General features: G+C 33.8%; 2 protein-coding genes across 2 annotated transcripts; one reads left to right on the top strand and one right to left on the bottom strand.

Annotated features, from left to right (window-relative positions):
* Positions 1 to 4734: 4734 nt before the first annotated feature.
* On the bottom strand, positions 4735 to 5834 carry LOC130648477 (uncharacterized). The gene is made up of 3 exons (XM_057454529.1): positions 5651 to 5834; positions 5120 to 5229; positions 4735 to 4959 (listed from the first exon to the last, which is right to left on the bottom strand). Exons 1-3 carry the CDS (start codon positions 5832 to 5834, stop codon positions 4735 to 4737), a joined length of 519 nt encoding a protein of 172 aa, XP_057310512.1.
* A 4108-nt stretch (positions 5835 to 9942) lies between these two features.
* Positions 9943 to 12547, top strand: LOC130649385 (uncharacterized). The gene is made up of 2 exons (XM_057455656.1): positions 9943 to 10551; positions 10650 to 12547. The coding sequence occupies exon 2, from the start codon at positions 10681 to 10683 to the stop codon at positions 11650 to 11652; it is 972 nt and encodes a 323-aa protein (XP_057311639.1). The 5' UTR covers positions 9943 to 10551; positions 10650 to 10680; the 3' UTR covers positions 11653 to 12547.
* The last annotated feature ends 1213 nt before the right edge of the window (positions 12548 to 13760 follow it).

The raw sequence follows: 13760 nt of genomic DNA, 5'->3' as shown, positions 1-13760 counted from the left end.
TTAAATTCCACAAGGACGGTCTGTATTTCCTTAATAGTCAGTCTCATTTATTTTCATATTACTGTACCGATCAAATTGGTTTCCATGGCAACCTTTAAAACGTGTCGTGTTTATCTGCATTTTGTTGAAACAATATTTTCATTTCCCGCCTTAACCGCCTGAAAACAACCACTTAACACCCACCCAAACTTTTATTCAAGCGCAATTGCCCCATTCTGACCCCTTTTAATTATTCCTGAAAGAATATTTTAATAACGTCGGAGCATGCTAACACATCGACATTTGCCCTGACCTTCCCCTGCCTCAGCTAAATCTAAATCATTCAATTCTTCACAACAATTCTTCGCATGGTTCACATATTGTCTGGTTTGGTGCAGTAAGATTGAGGGTACAGTAAGTGCGCTTATCTTTTGCTTTCGTATTTGTTTTGAAATTGCTTATAACTATAGGTACGAAACCAAAAGGCTTTGGTGGTTGCGAGCTGGTGCCAAAAACACAAAAGGAAACAGTCTCTTTTGTTTGCGGTTTAAGTGAAAGATTTTACATATTCATTTTGATACAAAAAACCTTTCAGAAACAGAATAAAAAATAACACGAGCTAGTACACCTTCTCAATTATTTTCAGCTGCAATTTTAACCAAAGCGATTTGGAATAAAATTGAAGTGGTCGAAATTTTCACTAAATTTTTCGACTGATAAAGATTTTTGGGTTCACAAAGTGAAACATTCGCAAAAATTTCATTCACCAGATATCGGTTATTGCTACATTGTTACATGTTAGCATAAACCCACATATAACACAATTTTAATGTGAAACCTAAAATGCGATTTAGTGTCGGTGTTACACAAAGTTACTGTCCTTTTACTTTATTTTATAAAATATTGTGTATTATATTACACTTTCCTACTAATTATAAGTTGATGCTATCAATATAGAAAGTGTTGCGGAGCGTGGGACTGAGACCCCTAGGTTCACAAGCGAAAGATTTTAGATCCCCTTTCGGTTGAATCGTATAATGAATCGTAAAAAAATAAAGTTCCCACGTGCTTCATGATTTCAGGGACTGACAACATTCGAATATTACCTATCTGTAGATTCCCAGGGAAAGGGGATCTACAGACCTATTTTCATTTAGCTTGAACTTTTGCGTTTATGAAAGAGCTGTCCCTTAGTTATCTTACAAGAATTATTCTTTTTCCACACGGACACAAAGATACACAGTCGCATAAACGGCTATACGAAGCCTGTGACCTTAAGTCAATAAACAAAAAAACTAACAAAATTCCAACTAATATACATGTAACTTAGCAATACTCTATACCAAACTAACATACACCTCCATACATTTTTTGACCGCCAAGATAGTGTTTACATAAATTGCCTCAGTTATCTCGTTTAGCATTGGACTTTAATTAACAAACAATCGAGGTCAAGTTAAAACCTTTTGTTCTGGTAAGAAAGAGATTTAAATCACGCGTTTTGTAAGAACATCTGGTGGTTTACCACTTTTAAGAATAATTCTTGAAACAAAAGTGTCTTAAATCCAGTAAAAACTAAAATATATAAAGTATTACTTACTTTAAAGCAATGAATTTATTGTCTCTTGCAGAGGCAGGATGAAGGTTTGGTTTGAAACAACAACAACATGGCACACGTGGCAATCCATTTCCAATCCTTTTATTATTTAAAAGGGTTTCCAAATTCAAAACTTTTTCATTTAACTTAGCTAGCATACAATTGCTTTGATTTATTCTAGCCACTTGAGGTGCTTTCTGCAATTGGACCTGACCCAGTTAAACCATGTTGAAAAAGAAGCATCTACCTGTCGTTCATGTAACCATACACGTGGTTGTTTCAGCCGTATAAACTTAAAAACCCACGGACGTTTTAGGCGTTTTTTCTTTCCATTTCAGAATTTCATTCATTGAAACTTGAAACCCGCGGACGTTTTAGGCGTTTTTTCTTCCACCAGTGATTTTCATTCATTTAGAACTTTAAAACCGACGTTTTAAGCGAATCGACATTTTTGCCTAAGTTCGCCCCGGGTTTGTTTTTATGTAAAATATCAATGATGGAAAAATCGATAAAACGCCGCATCGTCATGACGTCAAAATCGGCGGATGCCAAAACCAATTTACAAAAAAAATTCCTTTTTTTTAGATTTTTTTTTTCTAGGCCACAAAATGAGGCTTAGGTAATCGGCTAGCCTGCCTAACCCTAGATCCGCCCCAGCAATCGATTGTCGAGAAAAACTAAGGTTACAATGTTTCAACAAAAACGAGAGCATTACGTAAAACTATGGATTAGCTGACGACTGTTGTTCCTGGTCCGTGGATTAAAGCTTGGTTTTCACTAGCTACTGATGTTATATAACATGATTAAGTTTTTGAACATGATTTCTTTTTGCAGTGAAAATGTGTTAAATTTGTGTTATTTCAAACTCGCCTTTTTCCTGTTTTATGGAATAAGGTGAACTTAAAATCAAATTTTTTTGTTACCAAGTTTACGTTTATTTTATAAAATAAGAAAACGCAAATAAATATTTTTACGCGAATGGGGTTTGCAAAACATGCAGAAAACTTGCGATATAACAGTGCGGTAACCGTCAATAATTTTCCTACTAAAAATAAAAAAAAAAAAAAAAAGAGAGAAACAGTAAAAAAAAAGAAGAGAGATAGAAAATTTTGACAACGTTAAGCCTGTTTTTCAATTAAAAAAATGATACGCGTATCGAAGCAAAATACTTGTATCGAAGCACACGATACGCTACTACTTTCAATTTCCAATGAACAAAAATTGGCGAAACAATAAAATTTAAACAAACATGGCGAAAATTCTTAGCAGAAGAACAGCTATCCTTCTCCTACTACAGCGATGTTTTTAAAAGAAAAGAAGATTTTTGGTTTCGAAAATTGTTCCAAGAGAGAGAAGAAAAAGAAGAATGTTATCTTCTCGAAGAAGAACATTTCTTCCGATATTTTTGAATGAATCCCCAGCAGCTTGAAATTCTTCTTTCCAAAGTGGGACCACGTATTTTAAAATCATCAAAAAGGAAATGTATAGGCCCTAGTGAAAGACTCTGTGTCACTTTGAGATATCTCACAACTGGTGATGCACAGACAACAATAGCCGCAAATTATCGAAACATTCCAACTACTATTGGCAGAATAATTGATGAAACCTGTGTAGAAATCTAGAATTCACTGCTCGAGGAATATGTTGCTCCCTCCCAAGTCAAAAGAAGATTGGAAAAAAAAATGTTGACGAATTCGAGAGAATCTGGAACTTCCAGCTTTGCAATGGTGCGCTTGATGGAAAACATATTGTTGTGCAAGCACCTGTTAATACAGCCTCTTTGTATTTTAATTAAAAAAAGATGTTTTCTATTGTCTTGATGGCTATTTGTGATGCCAATTATTCCTTCACTATTGTAGATAGTGGTGACGTAGATCGAATTAGTGACGGGGTGTTTTTTCCAACAGTAGAATGGGAGAAGCATTTTTGGAGAATAAACTGAATGTTCCAGAGCAAGACAAATTGAGAATTACCAACACCTATATTCCATATCTTTTGGTTGGTGATGCAGCTTTCCCTCTAAGAGAAAAACTCATGAGACCATATGCAAAAGAAACACTTGGTCTTAACCCTATTTGGTCCCGGCGGGGCGAATTCCGCCCCCCCCCCCCCCTCCCTGACTGTTTTTTTTAATAACTCCTTATTGCAATGTTATATGGCTCTGAAACTTACTGAATTTCAACATTTATCTATTAGACAGCTGCATGATAAATTTTTAGATCCCATACCTTTTAGAGACTTTGGTATTGGCCATTACTCGAAGCTACCCCTAAAAATCTCTATGAAATCCTTATAATGGGGAAAATTAACTTATGTTAGGATTATTCTTAGAACTTGAAACGTGCAACACAACTTTGTTTTATAAAGAAGAATCATTTTGCATAATTTGGACACGTGATTAATCCGATTTCCCGATTTTGTTGGATTTTAACCGAAAATCGGAATAAAACGGATTTTCGGGCAATTTTTTATGCGATTCACGTAAAAACCGGAAAACATGTTAAATAACTTTTATTTAGCTTTCAGAAACTTCAAACAGTATGCAAAAATTCGCTCTGGAACAAAAGTAGTTAAATTTTAAGCAGACGGTGGTATATTTAACAAATTTCTAGCTTTTGATGACGTCACAGAAAATTTGCTGACGCAAGCAAAAATTTATTGATGCCATTTTGTTCCTTTTATGACGTACTATAAGTGTGCCAAGTTTAATTCAATTTGAACAACGCTATGTAAAGTTATTAAGGGGGAATCCCCCTGGTCATAGTATGTTCGAAAAACACCGGACCGAATAGGGTTAAAGAAGGAATCTTTAACTACTGACTTTCAAGGGCGCGTAGAACTATAGAGAATGCATTCGTTCAATGCAAAAACAATACGAGAAAGATATCGTGATTATTTCAGTTCTAATGATGGTCAAGTAAATTGGCAGTGGTCTATGGTGACTAGTACTTAACAAATGGCAAAAAAAATATTCAAGAAAACAGAAAGACTATCTTTTTAATATATAGCAAATAAACTCTAAAATCCAAAATATAATAAACTTAAACTGCATATATATTTTTTACTTTTGTGCAGTTTACATTGAAACATGTATATAACATTTTTTTGAACATGTCCTTAATCATCATGTTAATAGTCTAAAAATATTTGTATTATCTTTATTCTGGCTTCCTTTTTTTTTGCCGCTTTGTAAGTTCACGAAAGTGTTCGATAAGACTTTTGCAAAATAAATCATCCGAATCATTGTTATCCAGCTTTTCCATTTGTTTTAACCCCTCCTCCTGTTTGCTCTTCTTTAAATCTGCAGCAAGAGATTCCCTTAACAAGTCATCAATATCAGTTTTCCTTTTGAAACCACAGCAGAAGAATTTAATTGATGTGCACTAGCAGAATCAAAGTCAGGTAATGTCAAAAAGTTAATTCCATCTATCTGATTTTTGGAATTAATCGGTATCGGAGAGGGAGGTGGGGTAAACAAGTTGGTGTCGGTTTGTTTCCTAGATACAACATCATATAAAAATGACAGTTCACTAAAAAATTCACACTAGAGCAATTTTTGTGACCAGTTCCAGAACGTGTTGCCTGTTCTCTTTTTCTTATACATTGTCGATAATTATCCTTCAATTTTAGAAATATTTTCTGCAGTGCGGTTTCTAAAAGAAATTAAGGAAGACTAATTAAATATATATAATGAATCCAAGATTAAGCATATTTTCTAGGTGTAAAATAAGTTCCAGGTATTTCAAAGAATTTTCCAGGTGGAAAACTATGTCTGTGCTGTTTAGCTATGCATGCTAATTATGTAGCTACAATCCTGGACAAAATATAGTGACAAAAACCTATTTTATTCCCTAATATCTCCCTTTTCCTGTCTGATATCAATGCGTTTGAGCCATGTGTACAGGCTGGAAAGCCAACATTGAGGCTGGGGAAGAGGTAATCTTCAAAACTACATAGTTTTCCACAGTTTTTCTCCGAGATTGTAGCAACTATATACATCTTTGTTTAACTAGCTGCATTTCAGTACATTACAACAGAAATCTTGACAATAAATATCATTTTCATTATTTTTACCTGGATGTTGTAAAGCAGCTGATAATCTTCTCCATGCTTCTGCTATTTTGTACTTATCCTTGTGAGTTTTAGAAGACATATTCCAAACACAAGGATATTTTCTTATTTCGTTAATAAGAGAAGAAAGGAGGTTTACATTGGTTTTATTACCATCTTCCACTTCTTTTTGTGTTTCTTCTATCATTCGTTCTGTTGTTGGTGGTAAAACGATCTACTGCTTCCTGCGAGGCTTCTTGCATAATTTGTGACTGTCCACAACAAGAAAATATCCCTGATTGATGTAGAACATCTATAAAACTTTCCACCGTTATTTGTTCTTGTTGTGGATTCGGTTGTTTTACGAAAAAAGAACGCTGATTGGCTGATTCACTGACTGATACTTCGTAGCACGCGGAAAAATTGGATTGATTTCTACTTTATTTGTGCACGCACAGTTCACTTTCAAATACGCGTATTTCAGGATTTTTATAAACTGCGCCTGCTCATTGATACAATACGTTCGTGTCACTTCTCCAAAAGTAAGATAACCCAAGAAAACTACTTTTGTCTGAAGTTATAAAAGTGGGAAAACTGATGTTAGTTATGCCTGCTACAAATGCTGTTAGCGAACGATATTTTTTCAGCTTTGAAAAAAAAACTTACCTTCGAGCTACAACCACTAATACACGGATGAATAATCTGATGGTATGACATAGTCACAAATCATACACTGATAATATGGATTTATTTGAAGTAGCAAACGAATTTATTAAAAAGAAAAAAAGTCGTTCAGAAATATTCGGAGCCATCCCATAGATCATTATTATAAAAATCACTGAGTGTTTTAAGGGACCGGCAACACATTTTAAAAAGTCCTAATGCGATGTAAATCGAGAGATGCAAATTTAAAAAATTCCTTCCTCGACGCCCAATAAATAACTACAACAACGAAATTACAGTTTGTTTAAGCAGAAAAAGAATTTAGGAAATTGTGGAAGCGGCTTTTAAAAAGCATAAGGTTCGCACAAGAAAGGGTTAAAATTATGCATTCAGATGTTAGTTAGTCTCGTATCCTAGGTGCTAAATGCAGTATTTACAGTGTCGAAGTCAAACTCACAGTTTAATCAACATTTCTATCAGATTTTACAATAATGCAGCTCTCGCAGTTCTTTAGAAATTGTTTAAAACTATTGTGACTCAAAAGAAAGATTCTATGGAGAAGTTTTATAAGAGATCCAAATTTAAATCCTGGCAGGACTTAGTAGGGTATGTCACTTATGTTTTTGAAGATGTGTTTGAGTTAAATGTGGCATGATAAGTGATCTAATGTATTTTTGGTGTTAGGTTTTAAACAAGATGTAATGGTTTTTGGCACTTTAAGAGATTTTAAGCTTGAAGTCGCGTGTTTAATGTTTTTAAAAATCAACACAACTAGCTTTCTCTCGAGGTATGAAACATCTTCGTGGCTGAAGAAACATTTTTAAGGTATGTACTTCGTTTAAAAGGCTATTCAATGGATAACCTAACGGAAATGTTAAGTTTATCTCATGTCGAATTCCGTCCCCCACCCCTGATATTTGCCTCGCTTTGGTCATGTTGATTCAAGTTCTGATGCTTTAAAAGTTGATTCCTTTGTGGCTAGCTGCAAAGTATTATCATAAAGTAGCGAAAAGCTGAATAGTTAGCTAATACTTTTATTTACCTAACCTACAACTCGCATCAGGGGATATTTCCCCTTTTTCTGTGTCTCTCATTCAAGAGAAACAAGCAACAAAATAAGCCAATTGCTATGGCTATATACATAAAGTCGTTTTAAGCAGACCTCCCAGAGCAGATTTAATAGACTATTTTCTTCGTGATGCGTATAGTTAATATTCCTCGGATCTCTTTCACAAATCGACAGACAAGATAATGCAGACGGTTAGCCTGCCCATTTTAAAAGTTATTTTTGAGTGAAGGGATTTTTCGATCTTAAAATTATAAAAATATACAGTTTACGTGTAGTATATAACATTGAAGAGATACTACTAGCCACAATGGAAAAGCTTTTAACCAAACCTTTTTTAAAGTCTGCATTTTATTTCCCTTTGAGTTGGCGAAATTTTTTCCCTACATGCGCGAGAAATCCGTCAAAACTTAAACATTAAACCTCGTCTAGAAGACCTCTTAGTTGAACAGATGACCCTCAAAAATTCCCAGGCCATAGGGACCTATCGATAAACAATGCCAAGAGTTTTTTAAAAAAGGGTTAGCATATATTCACCATTCACATTTAGTCAGGGTTTTTTTCGAACAAAACTTATATATCTACTCTTTTGTTTAGACTTCGATAAACATTTATGTGGCATGTGACGATAATGATACTGAATACTTAGCTTGCAATTTTATAGTATGATGTAGAATTTGTGAAAATAACTTCCCATGAAATCTTGATTTATTTTGTAAGTAATTTTTAATGATGCTTAAAAATTATTGTGAACTTCTACGTGTTTAGTAAAAACTGCAAAGTTTTTTCTGCGAAGTCACAAGATCTTTACTGCAAATTTTCTTTATGGATCAATTTCTGATAGTCACCTATTCTTATCGATAAGCTTCAAATTTTTTTTTTATATTACAGCTTTTACATATTTATAATTGACAGGTAATTTGCAGACCTGTTGGTAAAAAAAATTTAATGTTCCAAAAAAATTATATCCAATTTCTTCTTCAATTTTTCCTTCGTTGTTGAATTTTGTTATGACGGACGTTTTACGCTAAGGCTTGCGATCTATTTAATCAGTTGTGTGTTTTGGGCAATTTGTACTCTCTCATTTTACTTCATGGTCTATTCAAAGCGCGTGTCGTCTTTTTTGGTATAGGCCGTCCCGATGTCAGAAAAGATACCTGATGCTCTGGGGTTGAGGTTGGCTCTACTTCCAACTTATTTCACGTGACGCGTACCACAAGATCAATAAATAACAAAATGGATTATTCTATTCCTGAATGTAACTTTCATATTTCAGAAAAAAATTATTAAGTTTGACTAACTATATGAAAAGTTTGTTTTCATAAGTACGTTATTTGAGTGTCAAAGCTGACAAAACTATTTACTATCTGGCGATTTCTTTTCGTGAAACTTCACTACGGCTGGATATTCAAACATGTGGTCCCAATTGCACCTACATAACTGTCAAAACTTTAGAACTATTTGAGCTATAGACCTTATTGATCCCTTAGTAGGCTTGTATTAATCTTCTATTATCTTTAAAGTTGTTATCAAAAGGTGCCTTTTATAAATATCATCTTTTTTTTTTTCATTAATCTAAATACGGCATCTAAAAACATGGTTTCTACATCATCATTGTTGAATTTGTAATAAAGATTGCAATTTGAAAGTTTGCTGATTACCAAAACTTAATGTTGTTTCCAACAGTGTGCAAAAGAGACTTTTTGTGAGACATATGAGTTTTATATAACCTAAGGGCCGAAATTACGGGCCGTACTTGTTCTGTTCATTAAAGATTAAAAAACATTGTGAGTACCAGTACCAGAGTAGTTGCCATAGTGATAACTATTCGCTAATTAGAGTTTAGCAGAGATCAGATATCAACTTAGGACCCAGTAAACTAAATTTTTCTTGTAAATTTGTTTATCTTTAGTATTTAAGGGCAAGATGAATGTGGTATAAAAAGTATTTTTTTTCAGTAAAACTGCCGACGAAAATACAAGCGATGTTGTTATAAATTGATTCATTTGTTTTTCAATTGGAACGGAACAGGCTAGGCTCAGTAAACTACAGGTAAACAGCGTGGAGGCTAATTGAGATTTAGGTGTGGATGTACAAAAATATTTCGTTGTGAAACCTAAAATATATGTTGATAAGATCAAGAAACCTACCGAAAAAATGTTTTCTTCTTCAAATACGAATCCTGCATGAGGTGGTGCGACTTTTTTCAAATAGTGGTTTCAATTTGTTGTATTTATATATGATTAAGGAACTGGAAATAGTTGTTCTCCAGTACAAGCAAGAAAAATAACTTGTATGTTTGGTGCATAGTTCGGGAATTCATGTTTAAATAATTTCACGCAGTGAACATACGCATCCACACCTGCTTGGTGCGATATATTGGTAGATGTTGCATCTGCCGATACAAGGATCACTTTTTGGCGTAATTTTGGTGGAACGTATAAGCGGATTATCTTTCGTATCTTCTATATATGACTTATTTTTGACAGTAGAGGTTTTATAAAAAGATTCATAACTTCAGATTGTGCTGTATTTTTGTCCAGTTAACAATGATATAGGTATAAGTCTCATATATTTATGTTATTAAAAAGATCCTTTCTTTGATCCTTGTGAATTTTTGCATCAGAAGCTGACATGCTCTTGTATTCTTTTCATACTGGTCATCTTTGTTTATGATGACAATGAAATCACTTTTTTGATAACCATGTTATTGTTTCCCTATTGTTTTTTAGCGCCGTACATAGATACAACTGTTTGGATTCTTAAAAGCGGGATATTTTTGATAAATTAGTAAAGATCCTGTACCAGAGAGTCAAAGTAGTTACGAGAGGTTTATTTTATTTATTTTTTTTTTTTGGATTGAGTACAATCAAATTTAACCTGTGACTGAGTCCCTCTGGAGGGCCGTGGTTTGCCTGTTTTAAATCACCAGCGAAGGAGCGTTAAATGGACTTATCTATCTATACCCGTTATTAATTTGGTTTAAAAAGAACGGATTTGCTGACTATAATTTGCAGCATTCAACCGCAATGCTGTTATAGTAATGTAAAACCCGGTTTACACATCATTACTTTTATAACTCCTGATTTCTAATCCATTTATTTCTCCAGAATATTAATTTTTACAAGATGATAACAAATTATTCCAAACTGGTTGGAAAGTGCGAATTTCGTTAAGAAAAGCTGTTTAGTTTTCTGTAAGTAACCATTTTAACAGTGTTAAAAACAGCTTAGTGAGAACAAACCTTAAAAAACATTTTTAAAGAAATGATTTAACTTTTATAACTCTTTTTAGAAGACGAAGAAGTCTAAAACAGGATTTCACGATGCGAACTGTAATTTTATCTGCTGTTTTAACAGCTCTGTTAACCATATATCTCCTGTACTGGTGCTTTGTTTTACCTTTTAAATCCTTTTACATGGAAGAAGACAGGTATATTTTATTCACGATTGGTTTGGTGATACACCTTCTGCTGGTAACAATTATTTCTGCATTTTTAATATCGTCATTCCTCATTCGGTCAAACATATCTGACCAAAATTTATACCTGTATATTGTTATGGCAATATGTGACTTACTGTATTCTTGGATAAACCATGTTTTTGTAATTGCTATATTGTGGGGGAATATTTCCGATAAAGGGACAATTAAAAGTATGACCAGGGTCTTTAATTACATGGCAAACACAGTGTACGTACTTTCGATTTCAAGTTTTATCGCGTATTCTTTCTGGACTGCATGTCAAATAAAATTCGCACGTCCGACTGTGAAACTATTATACAAGGTGGTAACAATAGTGGATTTGATAGTCGTATCCCACATTTACGGGGCTGTTGCCTTAAGGCTATATGACGTGGATTCCAAATATGCAAGTTATGTAGATGCCATCATAAAATTTTTTGTCCCAATGGTCATCCTAATTACTCTTATCATCTTTTTTGCCAATATCAAGAAGACAGAATCGACTTCGAGCATCAATGCTATCAGTGTTAACGTAGTGTACGGTGTTACAATGGTTTATGGATCTTACCTTGCTGTCGCTAACTTGAACGCGCGTGCTGATTATAACTTAGCATCCGTGTTTGCAACGTTTTACTGGTTGATCCTTTTGATAAAGCCGCTGTTGTTTCCGCTTTTTGATAAAAATGTCCGTGAAGTGTTTCGCAAGTTTTTCTGTCGTAGCACAAGTACACAAACCACAAATAATTATGCCAATTTCTCCAATGACGAAGTTTGTGTGGATGTTCGGAGCGTTGATGAAACGCCATCGCTACAAACGCGGGGAGGTCTAGAGTAGTGAACTTAAAACATTGCAGGGGAGGAACACTGTTATTTTAAATCAATGACATGCACTTTTTCACAGTTATGCGAATGACACCTGGACACAAACGTCCACAACAAATTGCAAGACCTCTGACCAGGGTTACATTTTACTTTGTTTTTTTTATTAAACAGATTTTGTATTTTTATTTTCAACGAGCATAGCGCTAGATGGTAATAACAGAAACAGTTATTGTAATCAAGAATTTTACTGTTAGGCATATAGGTATATTCCAGAAATGACAATTGTTTCGATTCGTTTTCCAATTCGTTTTTCAATGGAAATTCACCCTTACAGAGGGAGGGAATTAGCCCCATTCCCCTAATATTAGGGGCATTCACCCCCAAAAGAGCCCAGCAGGAGTAGAACTAACCATTTTATTTAATACATCTTGCAATACCGTGTCTTAATTGTCAGCTATTTTAATTAATATTATTATATTGTATTTTAGTAAATTTTTGTATGCATTTTATTATTATTAGTTTCCAAGATTTTGTTCCAATTGCCAGCCGATACATTTCATTGTATTACCCAAAAAGAACATTAAAAACCACGTTAAATCTTAACATCCACACTGAAAGTATTGGATCATTTTCGGTTAAATTGTATTAGTATTAATTATTGTTTAGTATAGCTCGTTATAACTTTCATCTTAACACAATGTATTTTGTATGAAGTATTGGTCTTTTTCTTTTCTCTCCCCCATCATCAGGGTTTTCTTAAATTAAACCTAAAAATTAAGTTTTACAAATGCCTCAACATTTTTTTAATGCTAAATGGGTAATCCTGGGTTGTTTGCGTATGCTTAATAAGTTACGCTGATATAAAATATGTTATGGTAAACAATCGAATTAAACAAAAAACTCCCTTAACCTCACTAATCCTAAAGTCACAGTTAAACTAAAAATCTCTATGATGGAGAGCACTGGCCCTTATCTTTATAAAAAAATAATTCGGAATAAAAGAATAATTAAACTGTGAATACTTTTTAATAGCTGTAACACACAGCTTCTAGTTTCGGCTGAAAGCTCTTACAAAATCCTGATCTTCTGGGATTAAGTTAAGATATGCATATCTTGGACGTGGTTAGGAAAATTGACGTTTAATCTATAATTTTAAAGGCTGCATAGCTCAGGTTTCGAAAAGATCTCTATATGGTCTTTTTTGTCTTGTAAATTCTTTGTATGTTGTCTATACTTCTATATGCTAATAAAAATACCATCAAATCCATGTAAATCTCATTAAAATCATTTTTATTATTTTGGCTATAACTGAAGTATATAGCAGGCCAGCTAACGTAGTCACTGTCAGTAGATAGCAATAGACAGACAGCTAGCTAGGTAGCTATTTTGTGCTTTTCTCCTAAGTTTTCTGTTTAGTTTGGTATGAGTTGCATTTTTGTACTTGCCATCGTTATTACTTCTTGTGTTATTTTTTACCTACCTGAAGCTAGCCACAAAGAGTAAGGAGGCATATATAGATCTTATAGTAACTATCCTGCAATTCTACCTATGATACTCCGAACATCAAAATCTATTGTCTTAACTTCACAGCAACAAAATAAAATATTTTCTCCTAGTGGTATAAACGAGTTTCGATGTTTATGTTCTGACGAGATATATTATCGACAGATAATATAAAATGTAGACTATATAGAAGAAGAAAGTTAACAGTCAGGGAGAACTGATAATTAGCCTGTAACAGGATAGTTAGTCGACGCTTATGCGGCTATAATACGGTGGTGATCTTTTTTGTTTAGATTTCCACAATTTTCTTCAATATATCGCCCGACTACGCCTTTTCAATGTTTTTCCATGAACTCAACGTTGTCATTCAAAGAGCATTTATAATTTGCATCAGATAATTATAAATACACTATATATATAGCTAATTATACAGTAACAGCTGCCAAATTTGTTATGATGAAGCTGACACCATGCAGTAGCGGCAAAGTTGGTATTTATACAGTTAATTAACCAGTATCAGTTTGAAAATGAATATCTTTCATGCCAACAGTTTCTTGTTCTTTTTTTGTTTGTTTTCGAAGCATAACATGCTATGGAACTATTTAGATGACTATCGAA

This window comes from Hydractinia symbiolongicarpus, chromosome 7 (genome assembly GCF_029227915.1).
Source record: "Hydractinia symbiolongicarpus strain clone_291-10 chromosome 7, HSymV2.1, whole genome shotgun sequence".
NCBI classification, from domain to species: domain Eukaryota; kingdom Metazoa; phylum Cnidaria; class Hydrozoa; order Anthoathecata; family Hydractiniidae; genus Hydractinia; species Hydractinia symbiolongicarpus.
Note: the sequence above shows the minus strand (reverse complement) of the source record. Positions and strands in the feature narration are given on the sequence as shown.